We start from the raw sequence: 26,339 nt of genomic DNA, 5'->3' as shown, positions 1-26,339 counted from the left end.
TTTATTATTGCATTTTAAAGCCCTGCCCTTCCTCCACAGAGCTCAGGCAGGGAGAAAATTTTCCTCAAAACCACTCTGTAAAGTAGGTTAGCTGAGAGGTGGTGACTGGTGCAAGGTCACCCAGTGAGCTTCGTGGCTGAGTAGGAATTCGAACCTGTTTAGTTCTAGTCCAGGGACATGGGTGGCGCTGTGGGTTAAACCACAGAGCCTAGGACTTGACGATCAGAAGATCGGCGGTTCGAATCCCCACGACGGGGTGAGCTCCCGTTGCTCAGTCCCTGCTCCTGCCGACCTAGCACGTCAAAGTGCAAGTAGATAAATAGGTACCGCTCCGTCGGGAAGCTAAACGGTGTTTCCATGCGCTGCTCTGGTTCGCCAGAAGCGGCTTAGTCATGCTGGCCACATGACCCAAAAGCTGTACGCCGGCTCCCTCGGCCAGTAAAGCGAGATGAGCACCGCAACCCCAGAGTCAGCCACAACTGGACCCTTTACCTTTACTAGTTCTAGTCCAGCTCTCAAATGTTTCCGAGCTCAACCTTTAAAGCCCTAAACAGCCTTGGCCCAGTATACCAGAAGGAGCGTCTCTACCTCCCTTGTTCAGCCCGGACACTGAGGTCCAGCACCGAGGACCACCAGCGACAGGGTGAGCCCCCATTGCTCTGTCCCAGCTCCTGCCAACCTAGCACTTCAAAAGCACGCCAGTACGAGTAGATAAATAGGTACCACTGCGGTGGGAAGGTAAACGGCCTTTCTGTGCGCTCCGGATTCTGTCACGGTGTCCCGTTGCACCAGAAGCGGTTTAGTCCTGCTGGACACATGGCCCAGAAAGCTGTCTGTGGACAAACACCGGCTCCCTCGGCCTGAAAGCGAGATGAGCGCCGCAACCCCATAGTCGCCTTTGACTGGACTTAACCCTCCAGGGGTCCTTTTTTTAATATTAGGGGTGGGGAACATTTCTCAGAAGGCTGCATTCCCTTCTTGGAGACAAATGGGTAGGTGGGCAGAGAGAAACATGGGTGGAGCAATCAATATAAATGTTGTGTTTGTGCAATAGGCTAGTTTACACACACACACACACTCCTTTATCCTCTGTGCAGGAAAACTAAAGGTATTATCAAAGTTCAAAGAAACATTCTGGCCAGACCAAAATTACCATCAAAGATGGTGTGAAGCATGAGGAGTGAGTGGAACTGCCTGAGGAGAATGCCAGGGGTGAACAAGGCCCCTGGGCCTGGTGTTAGGCTTAGCGTACATGGAAGTTAATTTATATCCCTACCCCCACTTTGATTCATTTAAAAAAATACATATATTCCTATATATCTTTTCAGGGTATTTACATTACTTTTCTATAATAGCACCCTATTGAAAGGTGCCACACAGGGCACCTGAAAAAAAGGATCATAACGTTTGATGACAAAGAAAATATTTTGTCAATGCTTTTGTAGCCAGCATTATCTGAAGCCTGTTTCAAATGTCTCAAAACAGGATCCAGTTCCTATGTATAAGGAAGTGACATTCAACGCCTTGTTTGAATGACTAGATTTATACCCTGGAAAGCCAAGACTTCTCCGTTTCAATTCACTGCTTTGTAAAATGGGGCAACAATGCCTTTCTTCGCAGCATTGGAAGTAATAAGAGAAACAGTGTCACATCCACATAATAAACAAAGCCTACACAAAATACTTCACATGGTAGTTTGATGCACATGTAAAGATGCACGTGTTATTTTTAAAATGACCATCTCCTAACCCTGGAAGCAAATTAGTAAGCTATAATACCCTGTTTAAAAACAGATGGGAAAGAGCTACACAAAGTTCCAGAATCAATGAGAGATGTAGAATAAAAATGCAAAAACTCATACAGAATACTGAGTGTACGAGATCGTATCCGCTATCCACCCTGGTTTTTTTTAAATAAACCTAGCGGAAAAGTTCCCTGATTCAGCTGAAAATCCAAGGGCGACGACTTCATAATGATCACCCGTATCTGGGCAGGAAATACAACTTGAGGTTTGAGAGGTGACTCTGAAGAGAGCCGGGGGGTTGCGTGTAAACAGCAAAACAAGACAGGACGCAGCAACCTGGGAGCTGAAGAGGGAGCCTGGCAACAGACAGCTTGGCAGATGGGATTGGAAGGCTGACAGCCACTTTCAGAGGCACATGTTGTTGCTGATAGAGAGGCAGCAACAGTAAAAGCAAAAAAAGGGGGGGGGATAATGTAGAGGGTAGGACGATTGCTTACAAGCCCTGCTTTTCTATTCAATTACCGACTGCCATTAAGAACTGGCTTAGCAAATCTGAGGGCCTCCAGCACTCGTCTTTAAGGTTTTGATTAGAAAAAATATATATTTATTAGCCTCAGGTCTGCTACTGAAATGAGTCCCGCTATAGACAGTGAACATGTTTTGTCCAATTGGGTCATGAATCCCTACTGCGCACAGACAGATCTTCAAACACTGCACTCCTCCAGGAATCAAGCCTCAGCTCACAGGATCAGATCATTTTTATCTAGCAGTAAGGGCACACGGGTCTCACAGGAATCGATCCAGGAGCCACGCCATGCTTGCTAAATGTTGCACCGGAAATGGCTTTCAGGCTGTGATCCTATGCACAACTGACCTGAGGGCTAAGCCCCACTGAGCTGGGTGAGATTTGCTTTTGAGTAAACATGCAGAGAATTAGGCTGCAACTGCCGGTGAAAAGGGGGAAGATGGGATAGTGGCGCCCTGTAAAAGTAGGGTGTGTACATTAGTCCATTTTGTGTGACAATACTATCTTGTCTAAAAATTCTGTCTTAACATTAAGATGGTTATTTTGCCCTCTTTCATAGAATTGGGTATATCTAAATAGGAAAAACCTGGTAAGTATTTCTTTAAAACTTGGAAACAACCCACTTGCAATATCTGAACGGCCTATTTAATATATTAAGCACCCTCAGTAAACAGGACAATTTAGGATATTTTTTAAAAAGAGAATGTCCTTACTATTTAACAGGCCCTTTTCAAACACCAATACTTTTAAAACAAGCCTGTTATCCAAGCAGTTTATGCAACTAGCAATGTATGCAAAAAATTTGGAAAGGTTTCTTCAGCAATTATTCCCAGAAATAATATTTCCTCCTGCTTGCATACACTGCTCAGGTTAAAGCTTTGCCAGATAAATGCACCCTTCACATACATTTAAATATGTAAATGTAAACATGTAATATTAATTTGCACCCATATTGGAGACTAAACAGGGCAAGGGTATATGTAGACAAATTTCTCAGAGGACTGATTTTGAATCATGTTACCTTGCAATACACCACACATTGTTTTCTGCTTTATGTCTGAAGCTAACATGGGGGCACAGGTCTCGTTTTGCTGTTTGAGATGTAGTTCTTTGATGCTTGGGAGAGTTTTATCCCAAAAGGCAGGATAAACACACTAAATAAATAAACAAACCAGAAAAACACATGAAGCTACTGTATCTTTTTTTTTAAAAAAAGTTAAAAACGAAAACCATAAAAACCCTTAAGTAAAGCTGCCATCTAGTGTTTGAAACATGTAGCTCCGCCAATAATTCATCCCCACTTTTGTGAAATGTAAGCCTTACTTGATTCCTTCCTAAAGGATTCAGTAACAAGGCAGGTTATGAGTTAAGTTGCCTACCTATTTTTACCTAGCCTTTTAAATAAAAAGGTTACATGTTATGATTGAATCAATAGCGTTGGTACAGATATGAAAAACCATAGATCACTTAATCAGAAAAATCTCTAAGCAGTATGTATAAAATAATTATCAAGAAAACATAGATACAATCAGCAAAAATTAAAAAACCCCGAATATATATAACTAAATAATATGTCTGGGGAGACTTGTTGAAATAAAAAAGTTTCCAGCAGGCATCTAATTATAGTGAGGACCAGGGCTTTTCTTTCCAGCTGGAACTTGCCAGAACTCAGTTTTGGCACCTCTCGGTTGGGCGCCATTGCCATTATAAGAGAACAAGGGAGGTGTTCATGGTGAGTTCCAGCAACTCTTTTTCTAGAAAAACAGCAACGGTGAGGACACATGTCTAGTGTCAATAGGGTGTTCCAATGCATTAAGGTGATGATGCCACACTAAAATATCAGCTCCTCACGTATGCAAAACAAACAATATACAGCATGGCACTTTGTAACTTCGACAAACTGGTAAAACAAGGCATATATGAGGCAAGGCAATCCCTCAATCCAAAGCCATTATGTGCTGTATATGCCAACTTGTTCCAGTAACAAATCAGCATCCTTGAGCGAAGGTTGGATGGAAGAAAATGCTTTCAAAAAGTAATACTGAGTGCAAAAAAAGGGCTTCTTTGAATTGCATAACTCAAAACCTTCTGCTTGTGCATAGGAAGCTACATCAATTTACATAGAATTACAAGTCCTGTATTTGAAAAGCACTCTGAGCGACTTGGACACAATGATAGGTGAAAGATTATTGCATTGTTATATTCTCCGTCTCAGAAAACACGGTGAGATAATCAAATATAGATTTGTGCCTACAGAGCTGCCTTATATTTTCCGGTGATTGCACAAAGGAAGAAATCTGGGCAGGAAATGGATGTGCCACTGTATCATCTTTAACGGGAAATTGTTTATGAAGTTTTCAGTAGCTGTTCCACATGCAATTTTTATAGCTCGAGCTTCGGCTACACTTTAAATACATGTACTGCTGATGCAATTTGGCCACGGTTCCATAGCATGTCCACTTCTAAGCTCGTTTTTAATGACTAAGAATGGACCAAATGTTATGATCAATATTTGAATGTGCCACAGAGCATGGGAAAACAGAATGGCATTTTAAAAAAATGAATAAATATGGCTCTATAGCTCCTCAGAGCTTTATTCATTTATATATATATATATATATATATATATATATATATATATATATATATATAAAATTATAAACCACTGAATAATATAAAATATCAAGTCGATGCACAACAACGTACAGAGATATACTAAAGCATAAAATGCCCCCAAATACAAACAAAAATTGCTTTAAGTACCTACAGACAATAAAGCTGTTGTTTTACTGGTAGGATTATTCCAGCATTCCTACTTTGGGACATTTCACATTCTGCTTTTACAGTCATACCTTGGATCTCAAACGCTGTGACTCCTGAACAAATTGGCTGCCAAACGATCAAAAACCAGAAGTGAGTGTTCCGGTTTTCGAACAATTTTCGGAAGCCGAACACCCGGCGTGGCTTCTGATTGGCTGCATGAGCTTCCTGCAGCCAATCAGAAGCTGTGCTTTGGTTTTGGAAGTTGAAAGGACTTCCGGAACAGATTCCGTTCGACTTCCAAGGTACGACTGTACTTTATTGGTAAGGTAAATGCAGTGTTTGTTTAAAGACAGAATAGCTAGACCTTATTAGAGGTGGCGGCAGCGGCGGCGGCAGCAGGGGAGTTCAACAGCATGCCCTTGATCCCCAATGAAGGTGTTGCTGATTCACCAGGAGTCTATGAATTATACTTGCTATGATGATGTATTATGTCAATTTTTGCACACACAAAAAAGACTGGCAAGTATTCGCTTTCCTGGGAATGCGGGATAATTTCCAAGTTCCAATCACACGCTCAATTCCAAAGAAACAGACAAAACCCTTCAGATGTGTGTTGTATACTAGCAACATGTTTTACTGGAGGAAGCTAAAAGACCTTTGGATGAAGAAGACTTAATATAGAAGCAACAGGCAAACATTTAGCTGCAGTGCAATGACAGGCCTTCATATGAGAAAACTGAACAATGGTGCAGCCTCCCCCCCCCCGCCCAATTCTTAAAGTGGCTATTCACCTGATTTTTTAAAAAAGCGCTGCATGAACATTCATGCATTTATACATTCATTTATTGCCTATTTTTAATACAGCAAGAGTGGAATGCCTATTTTTTTTAGTTTGAGGGATAACAACAGATAAACGTTCTTCTTTTATGATGATGATTTCTGACCTATATAATTATTCGGATGAAAAAGACCCAAAGAAAAGCAACTAATTTGGCATATGCGTTTCATTTTTCTTATGGGGTCTGGCACAGTACTACTAATTACAACTTCCAAGAAACTGTATTATGAGAGTGGACAGATTCCTCAGGCAGTTCCAAGTTATGAATTCTCTTCCTAGTTAGTGGCACTGAAACAACCTTCCACTGACCTGCCCAAAGGGGGAAAGTCTCAGGAATGACTGAGCCATTCAATAATTTCTGTTGTCAACCTTTTGTGCAGGGAAGAATAACTACATCCCACAAATGGTTTAACAAACCTATCAGGGAAATTAATGCCCTCTGCAGTAGTTTCTTGGCTTCTGAAATGCTATCAATAAAAGGTGATGTTTCTTTTTTTTTAAACCCCTTAACATCTCCTAATTACTGCAGAGGCTTAAACTGTGCTTGAAATGTTTGAAAGCCCTTTTTGCAGGGCAACATTAAAGCGTTAATTCCTTCAGTACGTTTTTAAAGACGTCTTTTTGTTGAGAAATTCTAAACCATCTGGGTAGATAACTGAAACAAACCAACAAACTTTATTTTACCTACTCCAAAATGGGAGTAAAAGTTATTTAAGAAACTTCCAGATACTATTATGCAGATATAATCAATTTTACCAAGTACAGTGGTACCTCTGGTTATGAACTTAATTCGTTCCGGAGGCCCGTTCTTAAGCTGAAACTGTTCTTATCCTGAGGCGCGCTTTCGCTAATGGGGCCTCCCCTTGTGTGCACACGTCCGACACGCAATTTCCGTTTGCATCCTGGGGCAAAGTTCGCAAACAGGAGCAGCTATTTCCGGGTTAGCGGAGCTCGTAACCTGAAGCATTTGTAACCAGAAGCATTTGTAACCAGAGGTACCACTGTATACACAAAAATAGCCATGCCTATTTGCCTCATTCTGATTTTCTAAAGGCGCCAAATCCAAAATTTAAGTCATGCTGATTTTAACTGGTGAGTTAATTGCATACCTAGCATTCTCCTGTTGACATTCTCTCCTTTAAAGGTAAAGGGACCCCTGACCATTAGGTCCAGTTGTGACCGACTCTGGGGTTGCGGCGCTCATCTTGCTTTATTGGCCGAGGGAGCCGGCTTACAGCTTCCAGGTCATGTGGCCAGCATGACTAAGCCGCTTCTGGCGAACCAGAGCAGCGCACGGAAACGCCGTTTACCTTCCCGCTGGAGCAGTACCTATTTATCTGCTTGCACTTTGATGTGCTTTTGAACTGCTAGGTGGGCAGGAGCAGGGACTAAGCAACGGGAGCTCACTCCGTGGCGGGGATTCAAACCGCCGACCTTCTAATCAGCAAGTCCTAGGCTCTGTGGTTTAACCCACAGCGCCACCTGTGTCCCTTTCTCTCTCCTTTAGCCATTTTCAAATATCTAGAGGGCTGCCACATGGAGGATGGAGCCAGCTTGTTTTCTCCTGCTCCAGAGGCTAGAACCTGAACCAATGCATTCAACTTATAAGAAAGAAGATCCCGACAAAACATCAGGAAGAACTTTCTGACAGTAAGAGCTGTTTGACAGTGGAACAGACTCCCACCAGATGTGGTGGACTCTCCTTCCTTGGAGGTTTTTAAGCAGAGGTTGGATAGCCACCTGTCATGTATGATCTAGTCAAGTTTCCTGCAGTGCAGGGGGTTGAACTAGATTACCCTCCGGCTATTTTCCAACCCTACACATCTATGATTCTATACCATATCTTAGAAGTAGGGATGTTTCTAAGAGGTACTGAGGAGTAGCAGTTGCTCTGCCAAAATAGCTTATGTCCCTTGCCCCGCTTCAGTCACAACATGTTAAGGTTCTATATAGCATGGATAAAATCCTTTCTCCCATACTAATAATGGTCTTTGCCAACCATCACAAATTTGATTTTTCTGGAAGGTAATGCAATGTGCTCCAATGAGAGAAAAAAAATATTTGCTATGGCTATCAACAATACATTAACTTCCTGCAGCATTTTTCTTAGCACATTTCAGGGACCACAGCTTGGAGACTGGGAGACGGAGCCATGAATACAAGGAAAACCAACAACCCAAACCTGCTTCCCAAGTTCCACTCATAAATTTATTCTGTTTATAAGCAGAATACAGTGGTACCTCGGGTTACATACGCTTCAGGTTACAAACTCTGCTAACCCAGAAATAGTACCTCGGGTTAAGAACTTTACTTCAGGATGAGAACAGAAATCGTGCTCCGGCGGCGCGGCGGCAGCAGGAGGCCCCATTAGCTAAAGTGGTGCTTCAGGTTAAGAACAGTTTCAGGTTAAGAACGGACTTCCAGAACGAATTAAGTACTTAACCCGAGGTACCACTGTAGTAGTGTTGACTTAAAGACTGGAGGAATATTGATAGCAGGAAACCTATTTCATATCAGTTAGGAGGAAATGTTTCTTTGGGATAGAAAACTATTTTCTCAGATTACAAACTAGTGCCCCTATGCCACACTAATCAACGACCGTCTCCAGCACCCAGTGTTGTATAAAGGGTGGTCTACAGTGGCTGAATTTATGTCCTGCACCACCAGTTCTCACAAAATCATCTGTTGGGAAGTTTTTGCAGATGGTGTGGAAGAATCTGAACTTAAGTTTCCCCCCTCTTTTCTCCATACATGAAATAATGGGTGGCACAATGTATTCAGCAGTTGAGCATGCAAATATTGTTGCATGAAGCAGCACATGCATATTGTAAGGGTATGCACATGGATCCATTGGCCAGGGTTTAAAACTACAGTGATCCGATTGTCAGAAGTGTGACAACTTGAAATTTTGGGTCAAAAAGATTCCTGCATTGCAGGGGGTTGGACTAGATGACCCTCTTGGTCCCTTCCAACTCTGCAATTCTATGCTTCCTTCCTTTTTCTGACAGTGAAGCTCTCAGATTTTGAACTATGCTGATATAAAATCCAAAAACCAGCTCATCACAGCCTTGTAAGGTGCTTTTCTATGCTGGGCATGTGTCTCTTAAATAATAGTAATTTATAGTTAATTGAGTTTAATTTGTGTTACTGTTTCCACAAGCCTGAAATGTCAGTTGCTCTAAATATTATTAAATAAAGCTTTCTTGTGTATTTCACACTGCTTATGTCTTCCTTGGTCATTTGCACTAGAAATGAAAGCCAGTTCAACTTAAGACGTTTGCTGTCTTGAACAGATAATGTCTTTAGAAATGTCCTTATGGGACTGAAACAGTATCATAAATAAAAACTATAAATTACATCCTCCAGCAGTCAGGCACTGCTTTTCAGACACGGGTCAACAACATAATCTTGATTGCGATGCAAACACATTATGTGAATTATGTATTAAATAACCTTCAAAAGCACTTACACCAGAAAAAAGGTTTCGTTTGAAATATTTTTCAATCTGCGGGAACACACATATATTCTTATAAGAATATTCATCATTTGTCACACATTTCAAGCTGATTTCAGCTGCATTTCTCCATGAATTGCTTTATGTTAACTACTACTTGTTGCTACTACAAAAACAACTTCGAAAAGCAAAGATGGAAAGAAAGAAAAGCCACGCCCCCAAAATCAGGCCCATTCACCAAAATAGTAAAGCAGAGATTTGAACTTTGCGTTAAAGGCTAACAAACTTGAGATCTGGTGAACAGGCAATCAGCACAAATTCTTACATTCAGGAATCAATAGCAAGGCTACATTCTCTTTTAGACAGATACTGCAAACCAGGTGGGGAGGTTACAATCACCAGCATCTCCAGGTAAGACTGGGAGAGGGGGAATTATGCCTTAAACCCTGGAGAGGTACTGCTTATTGATGTATACAATGCTGAGCTCAAGAGATCTAGCTTCTCATTTGAATTTAAATATTTGTATGTGCTCAGGTGCTTTTTTCCACTCATTTTATCTGGGAGATGCTACCTGAACACATATTTCTTAAGTGCAGAAAGGAACCACCCTTAGATCTAGGGAGGAAGGGTGGTATACAGTTGTGTTGTTGTTGTTGTTGTTGCTGTTGTTACAATGGGAAGCTATTGTAGGCAGGGCATGCAATCGTCTGGAGTTCATTCCCAATGGAGGAATAGAATAATTTCACAGATCTGATTTCAGCTTTCTGCTTGCACCTCAAATGTTAACATATAAACAAATACATTGGGTTGCAGCCAACTAACATTTACTCAGAGTAGGCCCACTGAAATTAATGGCCATGACTGAGGTCCATTCATTTCAGTGGGTTTACTTTGACTAAAAGTTAGCTGATGACAAGCCACTGAGTGCATTTTAATGACCGAGTGCCCTGCCCCAGATGCATTTTTTAAAGGTAGATCTATATATGGATTGATTTCCTCATGAATCACCTTACCTTTTCAACTGGTGCGTTTTCTTCACATGTGGTTACACTAGCTTTTCTCGATTCAGTTTTTGATCTACTCAGTCTCCGGGATACTTTTTCTCTAAGCAAAGTGGCATATCCAATGTGTTCATAGATAGGGTTTGTCGTCATTTTTGAAATATATTCAGAAGCCTTGGTTTCTATGTACAGTGTTATCAAGCCGTCTGTTACCAAATCATGGATTGACTCGAACCTCTTTTCCCCTACAAAGTGCTTCCCATCGTAAAAAAGCCTGTAGTTTAAGGTCTGATTGCCAAACCTGCATTAAAACAAAATGAAGTTGTTGCATTAGTGTTTGAACACTAAAAACATTGATTTCTCAGATGATGCAGACTATAAAAAGGCCATGTTCCTCATTAGCTAAAAAGGTGGAGGACGGAGTACAGACTCAAGGAACCAGTATATATTCAGATGAAACAGGTTTGTGCCAGGGCTGCATGAACATGTGTTATAGACCGGTGCAGAACATCCTCAACTGCACTCGGAAGAGAACTTTGGACTAATGCAATCCCTGCTTCCCTTCTGCTCTTTTCCTGCTTTCTTAACTGTGATTAAACAGTCACAACACAGCATTAGTAAACCAAGGTATAGCAGGGTGTCCTCTTACGCAGGAATCAAAACCAACTCCGTGTCTTTAATATCAGCTCAAATCAGAGCCAATGTGGCACTTAGCTATGTTTGAAGTTACCAGGGGGAACCTTGCTCATCACAGGGGACGAGCTGATAGAAAGTCTTGCACAATCTGTGGCATACAATTCACTTTATTGCTTAAATAGGGTTTAGAAATCAGTAAGTGAAGTTGATGAGAGACTCGAGATAGCCTGCGATCCCCTTATTTGCAAATGCAGCGCTCATAGCGCAATAAGGTGGCCTTCTTCATTTGCACTAGGGGTAGATAACTTATGCACCTCCAGAGTGTTGCAGGTTAGCCGCTCTAAGTTTTCTGTACCCAAGATACTCTTAAATCATGGTTAAATACAATTCATGGCGGTTCCCTCGCTGCGAGAAGCCAAGTTACAGGAAACCAGGCAGAGGGCCTTCTCAGTAGTGGCGCCCGCCCTGTGGAACACCCTTCCACCAGATGTCAAAGAGAAAACCAACTACCAGACTTTTAGAAGACACCTGAAGGCAGCCCTGTTTAGGGAAGCTTTTAATGTTTACTAGACTATTGTATTTTAATATTCTGTTGGAAGCTGCCTGTAGTGGCTGGGGAAACCCAGCCAGATGGGCGGGGTATAAATAATAAATTGTTGTTGCTGTTTTTGTTGGTATAACTGGTATAATTTTTGTTCTAACTGGTTATGGTGTTGATATAATGTGAATAATTTTGTGGGTACTCTATGGCTGTTACTGCCCTTTGGATGCATCTAGACTCGTGACTGGGAGTGGCCACCGAGACCATATAACACCGGTCCTGAAAGACATACATTGGCTCCCAGTACGTTTCCAAGCACAATTCAAAGTGTTGGTGCTGACCTTTAAAGCCCTAAATTGCCACGGCCCAGTATACCTGAAGGAGCATCTCCGCCCATATTCTTCAGCCTGGCACTGAGGTCCAGCTCCGAAGGCCTTCTGGCAGTTCCCTCACTGTGAGAAGTGAGGTTACAGGGAACCAGGAAGAGGGTCTTCCTGGTAGTGGCGCCCACCCTGTGGAATGCCCTCCCAATCAGATGTCAAGGAAATAAACAACTATCTGACTTTTATAAAACATCTGAAGGCAGTCCTGTTTAGGGAAGTTTTTTATGTTTGATGTTTTCTTGTGCTTTCAATTCTGCTGGGAGCCACCCAGAGTGGCTGGGGAAACAGCCAGATGGGCGGGGTATAAATAATAAATTGTTATTATTATCACAGAAAGTGCAAAAAATCAACTATCGAGCCTGCAAAAATTTATGCTTTAAAGTTTAAAGGATTGTAATATCTAACACGTTACCGACATCATACCATTTTTAAAGTATACTGTTTTGCATATAGTTGTTATAACTGCAATTCCTTCAGGTTCCCAATGGCCAACAAGCACTTCTTAAAATTTGCAAACAGAAGCAGCAAAGCTCACCTGAGAGCTAGGGTATAGCATCCAGGCTGCCGCTGGCTCTCTCTGAGAATATATGCTCCTTCTACACCTCCAAGCAATTCATCGGCTTGCTCGCGAGAAATGATCCCATGAAACCTGATGGAACAGAAAGCCATTAGGTTAGAGAATAACTCTGAATGGGAGAAAGGCCACAGCAGGAGCTCAGTGTTAAAACATAGAAGGAGGACACATAAAAGTCACCACAAAATAGTTCATGATAGGGTTGTGTCCCTCTGTATGTACAACAAACTGAAGCCGGGGGGAACATCTTGGGAGGAACCAATAGGAAGGAATGCTGCAATCAAGATTAAAATTGTGCCCACCAACTTTCCATTCATTTGCTCAGGCTGCTTTTGGTGAATTCTGCTGTCCATGATGGTGATACACAACTGATTTATTTGCGCTGCATTTTAATTATTGCTTTGGGATTTTCCTACAGCTGTTCCACTGCTGTTAAAAGCCTCCTTAAAAGGCTGTTGTCTTAGAAAGGCAGGATATAAATATTTTAAATAAATAAATATTGGAACCAGGGGCTTAGCAGGGCCTGGTTTTAGTAATCTGTAACATTTTGCAAGCTCTCTGCCTGTACTCCCCAGCTCTTATGCCTTTGGATCAATTTTATATGACTTCTTCTTCTTTGGCAATCACTCGTGGCCGAGTAAGATAGTCTTCCCTGAACATGGTCTTAATGGTGTGTCCGTAGGTGACTGTGGAGGCCAATTCTGGATCCATATGTCCTTCCACACTAGAGACTTAGGTTTCCGGGCGGGAGTTGATCACGGTGAGGGTTTGCCAAACATGTCTTCCTCTTAGCACGTTTCTCCCTTTCGTCCTGAGTTCGAGTGTCTTCAAAGTCCATGACACCTTTGGTAAAGGCTGTTCTCCAGCTGGAGCACTTGCAGGCGAGTGTTTCCCAATTGTCGGTGTTTATACTACATTTTATTAGATTTGCCTTGAGGGAGTCTTTAAACCGCTTTTGCTGACCACGAGCATTACGCTTTCCAGCATTTAAAAGTTTGGAACAGACAACACCAGATTCAGACTGGATCATATAGCTCAGTCTGTAGAGCTCTTAATCTCAAGGTTGTGGGTTCGAGCCCCACACTGGGCATTCCAGGGAGTTGGACTAGATGATCCATGTGGTCCCTTCCAACTCTCTGTGATTCTGAAAAGGAGACCTAAGTTAAGATTTACAAAATAAATGAAGAAGACTGGGTGGAAGAGACCTTCTCCCTGGCTCTGCTGGCGGTGGGTGGGTGGGTCCACTGCTACAGAAACCCCTTGCTGTACTTGTATTAATGGCAGGCTGCCGTTCACAGCCAGCACAAGTTTCCAAAATGGGGTGGAGCAGAACAGGCCAAGGATTCCCTGGATTTTAAGCTGGCCCATTGACAGGTGGCCCACTCTACTGCACCTTACCAAGGACGATAAGGCTGTCAAAGGCTATGACTCACGATGGCCTTGTTCTCCTGTTGCAGGAAGTAGACCTCTGAATCCCAGCTGTTGGAAATCACAAGCTGGGAGAGTGCTGCTGCTCCTGGCTACCGTGAGAATAGGATTCTGGACTAGATGGGCCTCTGGCGTTACCCAGTTGGTCTTTCCTTTTAAACAAACAACCAAAGCAAAAACATCTCCGCCACCTTCTTTCCTGACCAACAGCAGTGGCTCCACTTCTCCAGTTGTTCCCAGGGCTGGGTTAGGATTGCTCTACATCTCTAACTGCAAAATACATACTGAAATGTATATATACTATAGGAACCACCTGAAAAGACAATTCACATGCATGCAAACGAAGAGTCTGGGAAGTCAAGAAAAACTGAGTACCGGTAAGTTCGTGGAAAGAAATGGAGAAATAACACTGAGTTAAATTATCTCTTCATTAACATTAAACGATCTCTTCATAGCAATTTTAAATTGCACAGTGTCGTGCATCAAATTATTACTTTAAAAGTTATTTTCCTACAAATAATTTAATACATACTCTCGTCCGTAGTATTTCGGTCTGTTCTCCACCTAAATGGGGGGGGGGGGAGACAACACAGTTAGATATACATTTATAGAAGCAACAATAAAAATTTAAGCTGGTGAAACAATAATATCATCAATATTTGCCCAGCCACAAATACTTCAGGTTACAACTTTTAAAAAGTGTTTTAGGGTGAAATAAGTGTTGCCTGCAGAGCAGGAAGCCTGGAGGATGGCATCCTTTATCTAAGAGAGCACAAAGGATTAATTTTAAATGCTACACGTAATGCTGAAAATTTTAATCTGGCAATTATACGCAAACAAATGCCAGGCCAGCAGGGGGCAGTTCCTTACAAAGTTTGATGCACTATGTTTTTGTTCAATGTTCATCTAATATTTGGAGCATAGTGCTGGAATATTAACAGTTGCCTCGGATTTAAATAGTCATTACTAATGTGCTTTTCACTGGCAGTCTTTCAGCAAACAATACTAAATTATGGCTGGATCCATAAAGATAGGCTTTAAAGCTTTCATTTTAATGTTTTAATCTTTATTGCAATGCTTCAAAATGAAGAGAAAGAAAGAAAGAAAGAAAGAAAGAAAGAAAGAAAGAAAGAAGGAAGGAAGGAAGGAAATGCCCTGTAATGTTTATTGGGCAACCCAGTCAGGTGTAACCTGTTACAAATAGTAAAATTATTACTACTACACAGCAGAGTCCTTGGGCTGGTGATCAATGTCTTGCAAGTCTCAGGATGCCTAATTACACAAGGCAGAGAACATGAATGCACTGCAAGTTAACCTGTTTCTAACAATGCATGTTACACTGCCTATTTGCAATGATATTGTCTTTGGTATTCCCACACGCTATATCCAAACAGAACTAATCTGGGGCTTGGTTTTCAGCTTGTTTACGGCTATTCCTACTTGTCTGCCTAGATTTTTCATCGGTAACATGTTCCAGCTATTGTGGCTGAGCACAAAAATTCCTAGGGTCAAATGGCCTCAGTGGTGCAGAACGCCTTCCATCAGTTACACCCCTATCTGGACACCGCTAGCCTAACTTCTGTTGTCCATGCTCTGGTAAACTCTAGGTTAGATAATGTGTTATACGTGGGACTGCAATGTGTTATACGTGGGACTGCCTTTGGAGATGGTTTGGTGCAGAATTTGGCCGCCAGGATGCAAGACAGTTTGAGTAAATTAACACCAACCCTGACTCAACTACACTGGCTACCAGTTAGCTTCAAGGCCCAGTTCAAAGTGGTGGTTTTGACCTATAAAGCTTTATGCAGCTCTGGGCCTCAAGGACTGCCTCTTCCCACATGCACTGACCCTGTGATTGCCATATAAGATCCTTCTCTGTGGGTCCCACCTCCCCAAGAGATCCAAAGGGTAGCAAGATGAGAATGGGCCTTCTTTCAGTGGTGCTTCCCCATTTGTGGAATGCTCTCCCCAGGAAAGCTCACCTGGCGCCATCATTACATATCTTTAAAGGGATCCCTGGCCGTTAGGTCCAGTCATGGACGACGCTGGGGTTGCGGCGCTCATCTCGCTTTACTGGCTGAGGGAACTGGCGTACAGCTTCCGGGTCATGTGGCCAGCATGACTAAGCAGCTTCTGGCAAACCAGAGCAGCGCACGGAAACGCCGTTTACCTTCCTGCCAGAGTGGTACCTATTTATCTACTTGCACTGCGTGCTTTTGAACTGCTAGGTTGGCAGGAGCAGGGACCGAGCAACGAGAGCTCACCCCGTCACAGGGATTCGAACTACCGACCTTCTGATCGGCAAGCCCTAGGCTCTGTGGTACGTATCTTTAGGCACCAGCAAAAACATTTATTTTCTGCTAGGCCTTTGTCTTTTAATTATCTGTAGTCTCCTTTAACTGCCAGGGTGTTCTGTTCCTGCCTTTAAAAGTATGAAAGCATTTTAGATTTTTCTATTCTTTGTCTTTTTTAAATGTTTATTATTTATTGTTGTAAGTCACTTCGGATTGCACTGGCAAAAAAGGCAACTAATCCGTTTAATAAATAATAGTAACAACATATAACACAGACAAACTCAAATGCTGCTTGCTGCTGGTTAGTAGAAATTTTGTCCCTTGAGAGCTCAGTATACAGTGCTTAGCTGGAAACCTCATAAATATCTGTCAGCAATTGCCAAAACCAAAACTCCTGATGATACAGTGAAAGATTCTAACTTATCTCTTACATATCCTTTGATGCATTCCATCCCCCTTGCGATAGCATACTAGAAAATTTTCTGAAACCCCAAATCCTCAACAGAGGAATCTCTCTGCAATGCCTAGTGTCTATTTACTTACTATATTTTTATCTCAACATTTCTCCAAGGAGCCCAGAGCAGCATTCTAGCGTCACCACAACCCAAGTGTAAAATGTCAAACAGCTTCATGAAAATGCCTTTCTCAAAAATAACGTTTTATGAGGTTTCAGGCATGGCTCATCTCTCTGACTTCAAGATCATAGTTCATACAGATATGACAGCTTCTGAACACACTGACATAGCTAAGATTAGAGAAAACTACATCCCACAAGGCATCTTAAAATGAATGTGTGACTCCAAGCAAGTCCACCCACAATGACAAACTGTGGCAGAAATGTGCAACACTATACAGTACTGCTTTGAAGGATGGAAGAATTTCTGGATCAATTTCTGTTATGTTAATGCATGGTAGACATGCATTGAAGACTTACTGGATGTTGTTTGAGGCTTGTAATCTTAAAAAGAAGAGTTATGTTGGAACTAGTGGAATTTATTTTTTGCAAGTAAAATACATTTAGAATCAAGGTATGCACTCTTGATGAGTCAACAAAACATATACGCTAGGTGTAAGATTGCAGTGACCTTGAACTGCAATTCCTTCTTTTTGGAACGTCTGCTATAGTGATCTCCAGTAAGCACAGTTAAAATGTTATTGTAAAAACATGCCACTGTATAGCAGAAACTTCACAGAAAAGCATTATGACCAATGACTGTGGGATAAATATATGCCCTAAATACAATTTCTCCTCTCAAATAATCTGCATTCAAGCTGATGTGTGAGATCACCCTAATGACTTCTTATGATTTTTGAATTAAACCAGCTTTTAAATGAAAATGCTGCTTCTTCATAAATTGATGTAAGTAAAAAAAAAAGTAAAAAGGGGCATTAAAATGGTACCACTGCTTCAGTTGTAGAAGAATTCATACAATTTAAAGGAAAATGCATCCAGTTTTCTTTCTAATCTCCAAAATAAGGTATCTGTCAAAATGAGAAGCAAAGAAAAAGGACTTTGACTGCATTTCCAAAGGCTAGTAAAGTTTTGTAGATGTGTACTCTTTCCCCAGGACCACAATGGACTTTTTTTGTGGGGGGGGGGGAGTATAGGTTGCAGATTACACTGAAGATTTTATCTAGGATTTTGCAACTGGGAGTAGCTAGAGTTGCATTTACCAATCACCAGTATCTAAAGATCAATTTACGACCAGACAGCCTCTGTAATTATCTTTGTGCACCCACACCCAACCATGTTGCCTAATCATCTAATCTGTTAATGATGGGAAAATCTGAAAAGTGCATTAGTAAGACGTTCAAAGTCCAGAAGATAAACATTTGCATACAATGCCCTTTAGCACATTAGTCATGGTGAGAGTAAAAGCCCAAATGTAGTATTTTGATCAGATTAGGTTATATCCAATGGTGGCATGTGAAGGAATGTTACCAAAGTCTAGAAATCTACGTTAAAGAATAGTGGATAGCAAACATGTCAAGCCCATTCAACAACGAAGGAACAAAACAAGATAATTAAATAGAGAGGATATAAATGACAATTATTTCAGATACAGTGGTACCTCAGGTTACATACGCTTCAGGTTACAGACTCTGCTAACCCAGAAATAGTACCTCGGGTTAAGAACTTTGCTTCAGGATGAGAACAGAAATCGTGCTCCGGTGGCAGCAGGAGGCCCCATTAGCTAAAGTGGTGCTTCAGGTTAAGAACAGTTTCAGGTTAAGAACGGACTTCCGGAACAAATTAAGTACGTAACCAGAGGTAGCACTGTATACAGAAATAAAGTGTCAATGACATGTACTTGGTAAGATGTGAGGGAAATGCAAATCGATTTGATCTGTAGGCTCACCTTCTAAAGAATTAACAACTGTTCAACGGGCAGATTCTACCATATCTTACAGGAGAATCTGCTAACAACACAGGCAAGTGAGACAGCTAGCCAATAGGGACATAACAAAGATAGACAAATCTGTAGAAGTTCAGCACACAGGCAATAAGAATCTGGATTCACAAAGGAGGCCACTGGGTTTCAAGCATGACTTCATTGTGTGTAGGACTGCTGCCAGCAAAAAAAAAAAGTCACAGATTTCAGAGCTACTTTAATAGCTCTCAGTCGATCGCTGGCTGATCTGCTTGTCGGGTCAAAACATTTGGGAATAATTCATGAAGGATCACTTCTTATGTTACTTTTTAGTAAGAGAAGTACGTAGCAGGAAATGTTCAGATGTGGCTCTGCTGCTTTCAAGGAGTCATACTTCACATGAGGCTGAGTTGGGTGTAATGGTTAGTTAGTTTGTTGGACTAACAGTGAGGAGACACTGGATTCCCTTTGCTACTCAGCCCTGAGACTCAACTGGGCCAGTTGCTCTACCGGTCTTACCTAAGTCCTGGGATTGTTGTGAAGATAAAGTGGCGTGGAAGAACCAAGTGAATTACCCTGAGCATCTTACGATTCAAGGTATAGGGAACCCCTGACCATTAGGTCCAGTCGTGACCGACTCTGGGGTTGCGGCGCTCATCTCGCTTTATTGGCCGAGGGAGCCGGCGTACAGCTTCCGGGTCATGTGGCCTGCATGACTAAGCCGCTTCTGGCGAACCAGAGCAGTGCACGGAAACGCTGTTTACCTTCCCGCCGGAGCGGTACCTATTTATCTACTTGCACTTGACGTGCTTTCGAACTGCTAGGTTGGCAGGAGCAGGGACCGAGCAACGGGAGCTCACCCCGTTGCGGGGATTTGAACCGCCAACCTTCTGATCAGCAAGTCCTAGGCTCTGTGGTTTAACCCACAGTGCCACCCGCATCCCTATCTTACGATTATGAATAGTTAAAATTAATGGCAGTTCCTAAGACTCAGGTGCCATGGCAAACCAGGGTTCATCTAAAATAGAATCTAAAACTGATTAAATCTAGGTTAAATTGCCTCCATATCTGTTGTCTTCTATTTCCCCCTCAACTTTACTTCCTCCAGGCCAGACTGTATATCCGAATACAAATCCACCTGCTCCACATTTACAAAATTAGGACTACATTTCCTTTCCTTTCCTTTGGAAAAGTCTCTTATTCAGTTGCCAGGTGGACAAACCATCCCTGGGGAACAGACTATTTCATCCTGAACAGATTTCCTTTCCTGGCATCAGTGCCTAAATATACATATTTAATTAAGTCATTTATCTAGTTGGAAAACATTTGAGATTGACTCACTGGACACAATCTGCTTTATGATGTCATCCTTCTCCAGTCTGAGACACTTAGGATACATGGTATTGTTTTATACTTTGCATGACATCATCCGGTTTATGATGTCACCCTTCTCCCTTTTCTGAGATGCTTAGCATACGAGGGACAAGAGCAGGTCAAGAAGTTTTGAAAGAGATGTAAGCGGCTAAGATGCCCCAACCTGTTCCCATACCCCACCGGCCAATCTTTTACATAAAAGGTGGGGTGCACTAACTCACAAGACTCACTCACTTTGCAAATGTTGGGAACTGCAAACACACTCTCCTTGGTGAGGAGTTTGCTCCCATCTGTGAAGGTGGTGTCTGGTTCTAGATGACAAGCTTGTACCCTTCTGTTTGGGCTCCTCCGGTTCTGCCTCCTCCCGCCCCTCCAAGTCCTTCTCAGCCTCTGTTGAGGCTCTGTGTTCTGCAGAAAAGCTGGGGGAAGGAGAACCAGCATCCCTTCAGAGGTAGCTGAAGTCAGGGCAGAAAGGAGAGAGTTCCCCACCTCCAGTCTACGTTCTGTCCTGGCTCTCGCTGGAGGAAGAACGCCAACTCAAATTACAGTATCTACCAAAATCTTTAATTCTCAGATCAGTAGAGCACACAGGCAGAGTTCAAAGACATTGTAGGTGCTATACATGGCTAGACAAGCTAAGACATTGACCCAACCAGCGACATGTCCCCTATAACCTTGTTATATGGGAATGGGGCAGGCACAACTTAGGATGGCAATTGAGGCTGTTCCTGAAACTGGGCATGCAAGCAGGCACTCCTCTGAGAAGGGTGGGTCTTCCCTGTCTGTTCATGCCTGTGCTGGTGTCTTCTTCATGACCTCAGCAACAGAGGTTGGGGAGCGGATGGGACAGGCTGGGCGGCTACCTCCTCTGAAGAGCTGGGGAGCCAGAAACGGCAACTCCAGAGTTGGCACTACATTCAGAGTGACTGAGTTGAAGGTGGGCCTTGGTGATCTTGGAGGAAAGGCTGTGTGGGTGCCTGGGAGACTGATGGGGAGATGACATGGGGTGAAGAGGCCCCCACTGGGTGTGTTCCATGATCCTCCTTCCCAAGCAGCTCCTCAAGTCCCCATGACTCTGGTTTGGTATGTCCTGCCCTATCCCACTGGAACCTCCTTGGGTTCTTCTGTGGGCAGCTCATTCTTCCACCTTCTTTGTCTGACCAGCCCCATCACTCAGGGACCATGACAGCTCTCACCATTCAGCTCCCCCTCTGTTTCTTCCTCCTTCTCCTGAGCACCTGCCAATCCACACATGATCCCAAAAGTTCTGCAGGGCTCATGATATCAGTAGCTTTCACTCTGTTTGGAATCTTCAACTTAGTATTTCCTTCTTGACTTACTGGGTCAAGTACAAAGAACCTTAACTACTATAGGTTTAGGGATGCTGCTTTGTGACTATTGCTTATTTGAAGGGTGAAGTCCTGTGAAAATGAGGACATGTACCGTATTTTTCCCTCTATAACACGCAGATTTTTTCTCCTAAAAAGGAAGGGGAAATGTCTGTGCGTGTTATTGAGCGAATGTGTGGTCCCTGGAGCCGAAAAATCAGGCAAAAATCAAATCGCGCTTCACGGAGAAGGGAAACCTGAAAAGAGGAAGCGGCTGCTTTCCTGCATTCTGCCTCAGGGTCTTACTGCCCACCTGCCTCTGTTTCGTTGCTGTGTTTGCTGAAACGGAACAAAGAGCAGGGAAAGCCCCTCCCCTCCAGGCAAGCAGAGGGGAAAGCAGAGTGTCGTTCCTTCTAATTCCTCTCTGTGCTCCGGTGCTGCTGGGGGAGAGGGAGAGAGAGAGGGGGAGGGAGAGAGAGAGGGGGGGAGGGAGAGAGAGGGGGGGAGGGAGAGAGGGGGGGAGAGAGAGGGAGAGAGATGGCTGGCTTGGGTGGGGGGAAACTTTTGGCTTTCTTTCCTCCCTCCCGTTAAATCCCTCTCCTGCATTCTTAGCCAGCTGCTTCTCTGCACACCCCTCTCATGTCCCTTCTTTGTTTTTCCTTCGCTCCCCACTTAAAATGTGGTTACAAAGCATAGATCCACATGGATCCTCAGGATCTTTGCATTGGGTCGCTCCAAATTCATCATCAGATCACATAACATGTCCATGGCTACAGCCTGCCCCCCCAAAATCACGCACCCACTGTTGCCTGGGGCTGCAATGGTGCAAAAACGTGGTTAAAAAGCATGGATCCACATGGATCCTCAGGATCTTTGCATTGGGTCACCCCAAATTCACCATCAGATCACATAGCATGTCCATGGCTACAGCCTGCACCAAAAAAATCACGCACCCACTGTTGCCTGGGGCTGCAATGGTACAAAAACGTGGTTACAAAGCATGGATCCACAGGAATTCTCAGGATTTTTGCATTGGGTCACCCCAAATTCACCATCAGATCACATGTCTGTGGCCACAGCATGAAGCACAAAAATGATACATCCACTGTGTCATTCAGAATGTTTTTTCCCTTGTTTTCCTCCTCTAAAAACGATGTGCGTGTTATGGTCAGGTGCGTGTTATAGAGTGAAAAATACGGTATATACATACTTCCTCCACTTGTTCTGGAACTCCTGCTTTCAAATGTCATTCTAGACAGGCAGCACAAACCAAATGCCAACTGAGATTTGCTTTGCCTGTACGTCTCTTACGTAAAACATTACTTGAGGACATAGAATGATTCAGGACCATTTCACATCAAATCATGTATTATCCATTTAAATCCACGAATAAATATTCCATCCTTAGATGTGAACAACTGGGGAACAAAACATCGAAGGCTGAATCTCTTATTTAGATTTATGTCTCCCAGGTCAAAATCCAATATTTTATATTATCTTTTACTGAATTTTACGTGAACTAAAGGAATTCCTGGATGTTTTAGCACCACAGTGAGAATATTACAAGCCCAAAAGATACCATAGTAATATCCAAGCACTTTTTTTACAGCTAGGCTTTCAGGAAAATCTAAGCAGAAAACAGAGGAACATTTCACATTTGCATATGTTAAACCCCTTCATACATTACTACTTGTATTTATTTATACTTTGAAGATTTCTGCATATTACATCCAGCTGAAAAATAAACGGGCACTTATGAATAAAACCCATTCCCATTTCGTACAGAATTAAGAGCAGAGGATGGTAAAATGTTTTGCTTTTCCCCAAGCTATCACATATTTTACTATCTTTACTAGCAATAGTGTTTTCTAAAACTGTAATTAGAATTAAGAACAATGAGCAAAGTAATTAGCTGACATATTTCTCTGCATAATAGTCCGGTTTAGGAAGTGCATGCTTTGTATGCACCAGGGACAGTTTATTCAAATTTGCCATTATAGTGAACACTGTTTTGTTGAATAATTGTTAGCAATTTCTGAAAATCTCCAGCAGAGAGAGACTTCCAACACCGATTTAGCATTATGCCAAACCAATAAGCTGCACGAACATTAAGCTATTCTGTAATGGGAGTTTATACAGGGGGGAATTTGTTCCAAGAGTCATCTACAATGCTCCATTCCTTCAATCATTATGAAATGCGTAAAAGGTAACATTTATATAATTGGGTGGTAGGATAAGAATATTTTAATCTGATATTAATCTCATTGTGTTATCTTTGTTTCTTTTGAGGAGGAAGGTGGTTAACACCAATTTTAAAAAATGGATCTCAGTGTATCTAAGAAATCACATCATTTCAGGGCCGTCTTTAGCAGATGCGGCACTGGGGTGCAAACAGTGGCGTAGCGTGGGTTGTCAGCACCCGGGGCAAGGCAAGTAATTTGCGCCCCCTAACCCGTGGATTTGCGCCCCCTAACCCTAACCCCCAGATGTTGCGCCCGGTGCGGCCGCCCCCCCTGCACCCCCCACACTACGCCACTGGGTGCAAATATCCACCTAGCACCCCCAAATTACCACGGATGGGGGGAGAACGAAGCTGCGCACTGCCAGCCATGGGGGGGGGGTGTGCAACTCCCCCCATGCCGGTGCAGGAGAGAGATGAAAACCCAAGCCAGAGACAACTTCCCAGTTTTTTCCCCCTAGCCTCATTCATCTAGCCTGTTCCAAAACATTATAGGCTGCTTTATTTCTGAGTCAATCTCAGTATGAGCCACAATGACCTCACTCATCACAACTTAAGGTACACCAACAAGTCTCATGGCACACATGGAAATGCACTGAGTATACTGTGCAAAGGCGACTCTACTTAACAGTATTGCTTCTGGCTATTCTTGCTTGCTAGCAAACGTGAAGAAACATGTCCTTAAAAACGACTAAAATCATTATCATACTAAAGAGACAACTAGAGGAGCTTCAAGCATATTTGAACCACACAGCTTCTTCCCAGGAGAAAGAGAAACGATCCCTCCCTCCCTTCTCCTGGAGAACTCTGCTGCAGTGGGTGTGCCCTTCCCACCTGCAGAAAACAAAAGAATTGCTTTTAAGCCTGACAACTGAGGAGCTTATTCATGAACAGATCTGCTACTGGGAAGGGCTCCTGCTTGATGCTGGAAACTGCTCTTTCCAACCGGCAGATTTGCTCTGCAGGAGATGCATTGACTGGGACAGGTCTATTTCAGGAGGAAGACTAGGGAGTCCTCTCTGCTCAGAGCTACTGAAGCATCAGACAGAGCTGCTTATCCACTTGAAATGTGCGTTTCTCAGTTAGCACCTCTGATAGTTACAGCAGATCTGTGTCTTCAATCAGGAACACTTCCGGTGACCTTCATAAGGCCTATACAGACATTACCGGGAACATCCTAGGGAAGGAAGCACCTCTTTAATGAGGTGCTTACTCTGCCAAGACAAAAACCAAGATCAGCAGCTTCATCTCAGATGTTGTGCAATTAGGGTGAGCCATACCTAGTACACCATCATGGGAATAAAACTGGTCAGAAACAAAGCACTTTGTTAGAAACTTCAGGAAACCAAACAGGGAGACAGCCAGTAAATGCACGGCCTTATCTATTCTTACATACTGTCTTTGTGCTTTAGACTTGTAGGGAGAATGACCGCATGCTATTAATTCAATATTCTATCTACACTATTCTAAAACATTTGTCAAAATGCATATTTTCAGATGACAAACAGGGTTTGTGAAGCTAGTGGAAGATTTGCTGGGGTGGGGTAGGAAATCGCGCTTCATTTATGGCAGAAATAAACACAAAGATACACAACACTTTGATGAACACAAAAATAGTACTGAAAACATCTTAATAATATTAATCACTTAAAGCTTAGAATTAATAACAAACACCGACTGGTGTTTTTATAATGTTTACCTTATAATTTTTTTAAAACAGAGCACTTTTGAATCTTTTGTGTGGATGACAATATAAAGATCACATCCTGCACACATAAAATGTGAAGACCAACAGTATCAGCATGCTGCTGACCATTCAATTAAAGAAGATGAAGAGAAACTTGAAACTGACCTCTTGAGGACAAATTATTCTCTTGGGACGAGGTGCTTCCTGTTGTAACTGATACACTGTCAAACATAAAAAACACGGTTGTAATTAGAAGGCTGCAATGAATACTAACATTTGCTTAGATAGGCTTAAAGAAGATACTTCAAACTAAATTCAAATGAAGGGGAAATAGCTGACTTGCAAGGGGTATTATAGAGTATCACATTTAGAATTCATAGAGAGGACACGGGAACCTTCCTCCACAGTGAATCTTGATATTCTCATCAGTTTTCCTCCTCACCTCTGCTGTCTAGAAGGCAGCCTACTTTTTGGCTGATTGGTTCATGTGTTGCTAGTACAATTATCCATTTAAAATAACAGAAATTATAATGCCTGGTTTAAGATTTTAAAACTTCTTGGAGAAGAGGGAGAGGGTGCTCTGTGAATTCTCAGGCATCTAGGTAAAAAGGTAAAGGACCTAGTTAAGTCCAGTCAAAGGCGACTATGGGGTTGCAGTGCTCATCTCGCTTTCAGACCGAGGGAGCTGGTGTTTGTCCATAGACAGCTTTCTGGGTCATGTGGCCAGCATGACTAAACTGCTTCTGGTGCAATGGAACACCGTGACGGAAGGCAGAGTGCACGGAAACGCTGTTTATCTTCCCGCCACAGTGGTACCTATTTATCTACTTGCACTGGCATGGTTTCGAACTGCTGGGTTGGCAGGAGCTGGGACAGAGGAATGGGAGCTCACCCCGTCATGCAGATTCAAACTGCCGACTTTCTGATCGGCAAGCCCAAGAGGCTCAGTGGTTTAGACCACAGCGCCACCCACGTCTAGTCAACCAGTGCTCTGTACAGCTACTTTTGCATAAAACTGGCAGAAGTTCTTCCCGTGAGGCTGCTCCTCAAGTGAAAATAGCCATGCATGTGACAACAATATGACAAATGAGTTTCCCCAAATGGGGGTGATTTCTGTTTTTTATGCACATCTTTTCTACACATGGAAATGTGGAAAT

General features: G+C 42.7%; 1 protein-coding gene across 2 annotated transcripts in view; it reads right to left on the bottom strand.

The window, feature by feature from the left end:
* CHN2 (chimerin 2) overlaps window positions 1-26,339 on the bottom strand; it is a 151,164-nt gene that overhangs the window by 61,895 nt on the left and 62,930 nt on the right. For both annotated transcript variants that reach the window (XM_053359573.1, XM_053359572.1), the window contains 4 exons: window positions 25,348-25,403; window positions 14,421-14,452; window positions 12,422-12,535; window positions 10,339-10,627 (listed from right to left, as the gene is read on the bottom strand). In XM_053359573.1, coding sequence (XP_053215548.1) covers window positions 10,339-10,627; window positions 12,422-12,535; window positions 14,421-14,452; window positions 25,348-25,403 — 491 coding nt within the window. The remainder of the gene's footprint in view (window positions 1-10,338; window positions 10,628-12,421; window positions 12,536-14,420; window positions 14,453-25,347; window positions 25,404-26,339) is intronic.

This window comes from Podarcis raffonei, chromosome 12 (genome assembly GCF_027172205.1).
Source record: "Podarcis raffonei isolate rPodRaf1 chromosome 12, rPodRaf1.pri, whole genome shotgun sequence".
Classification (NCBI taxonomy): Eukaryota; Metazoa; Chordata; class Lepidosauria; order Squamata; family Lacertidae; genus Podarcis; species Podarcis raffonei.
The sequence above is the reverse complement of the archived record's forward strand: the minus strand, read 5'-3'. Positions and strand labels throughout refer to the sequence as shown.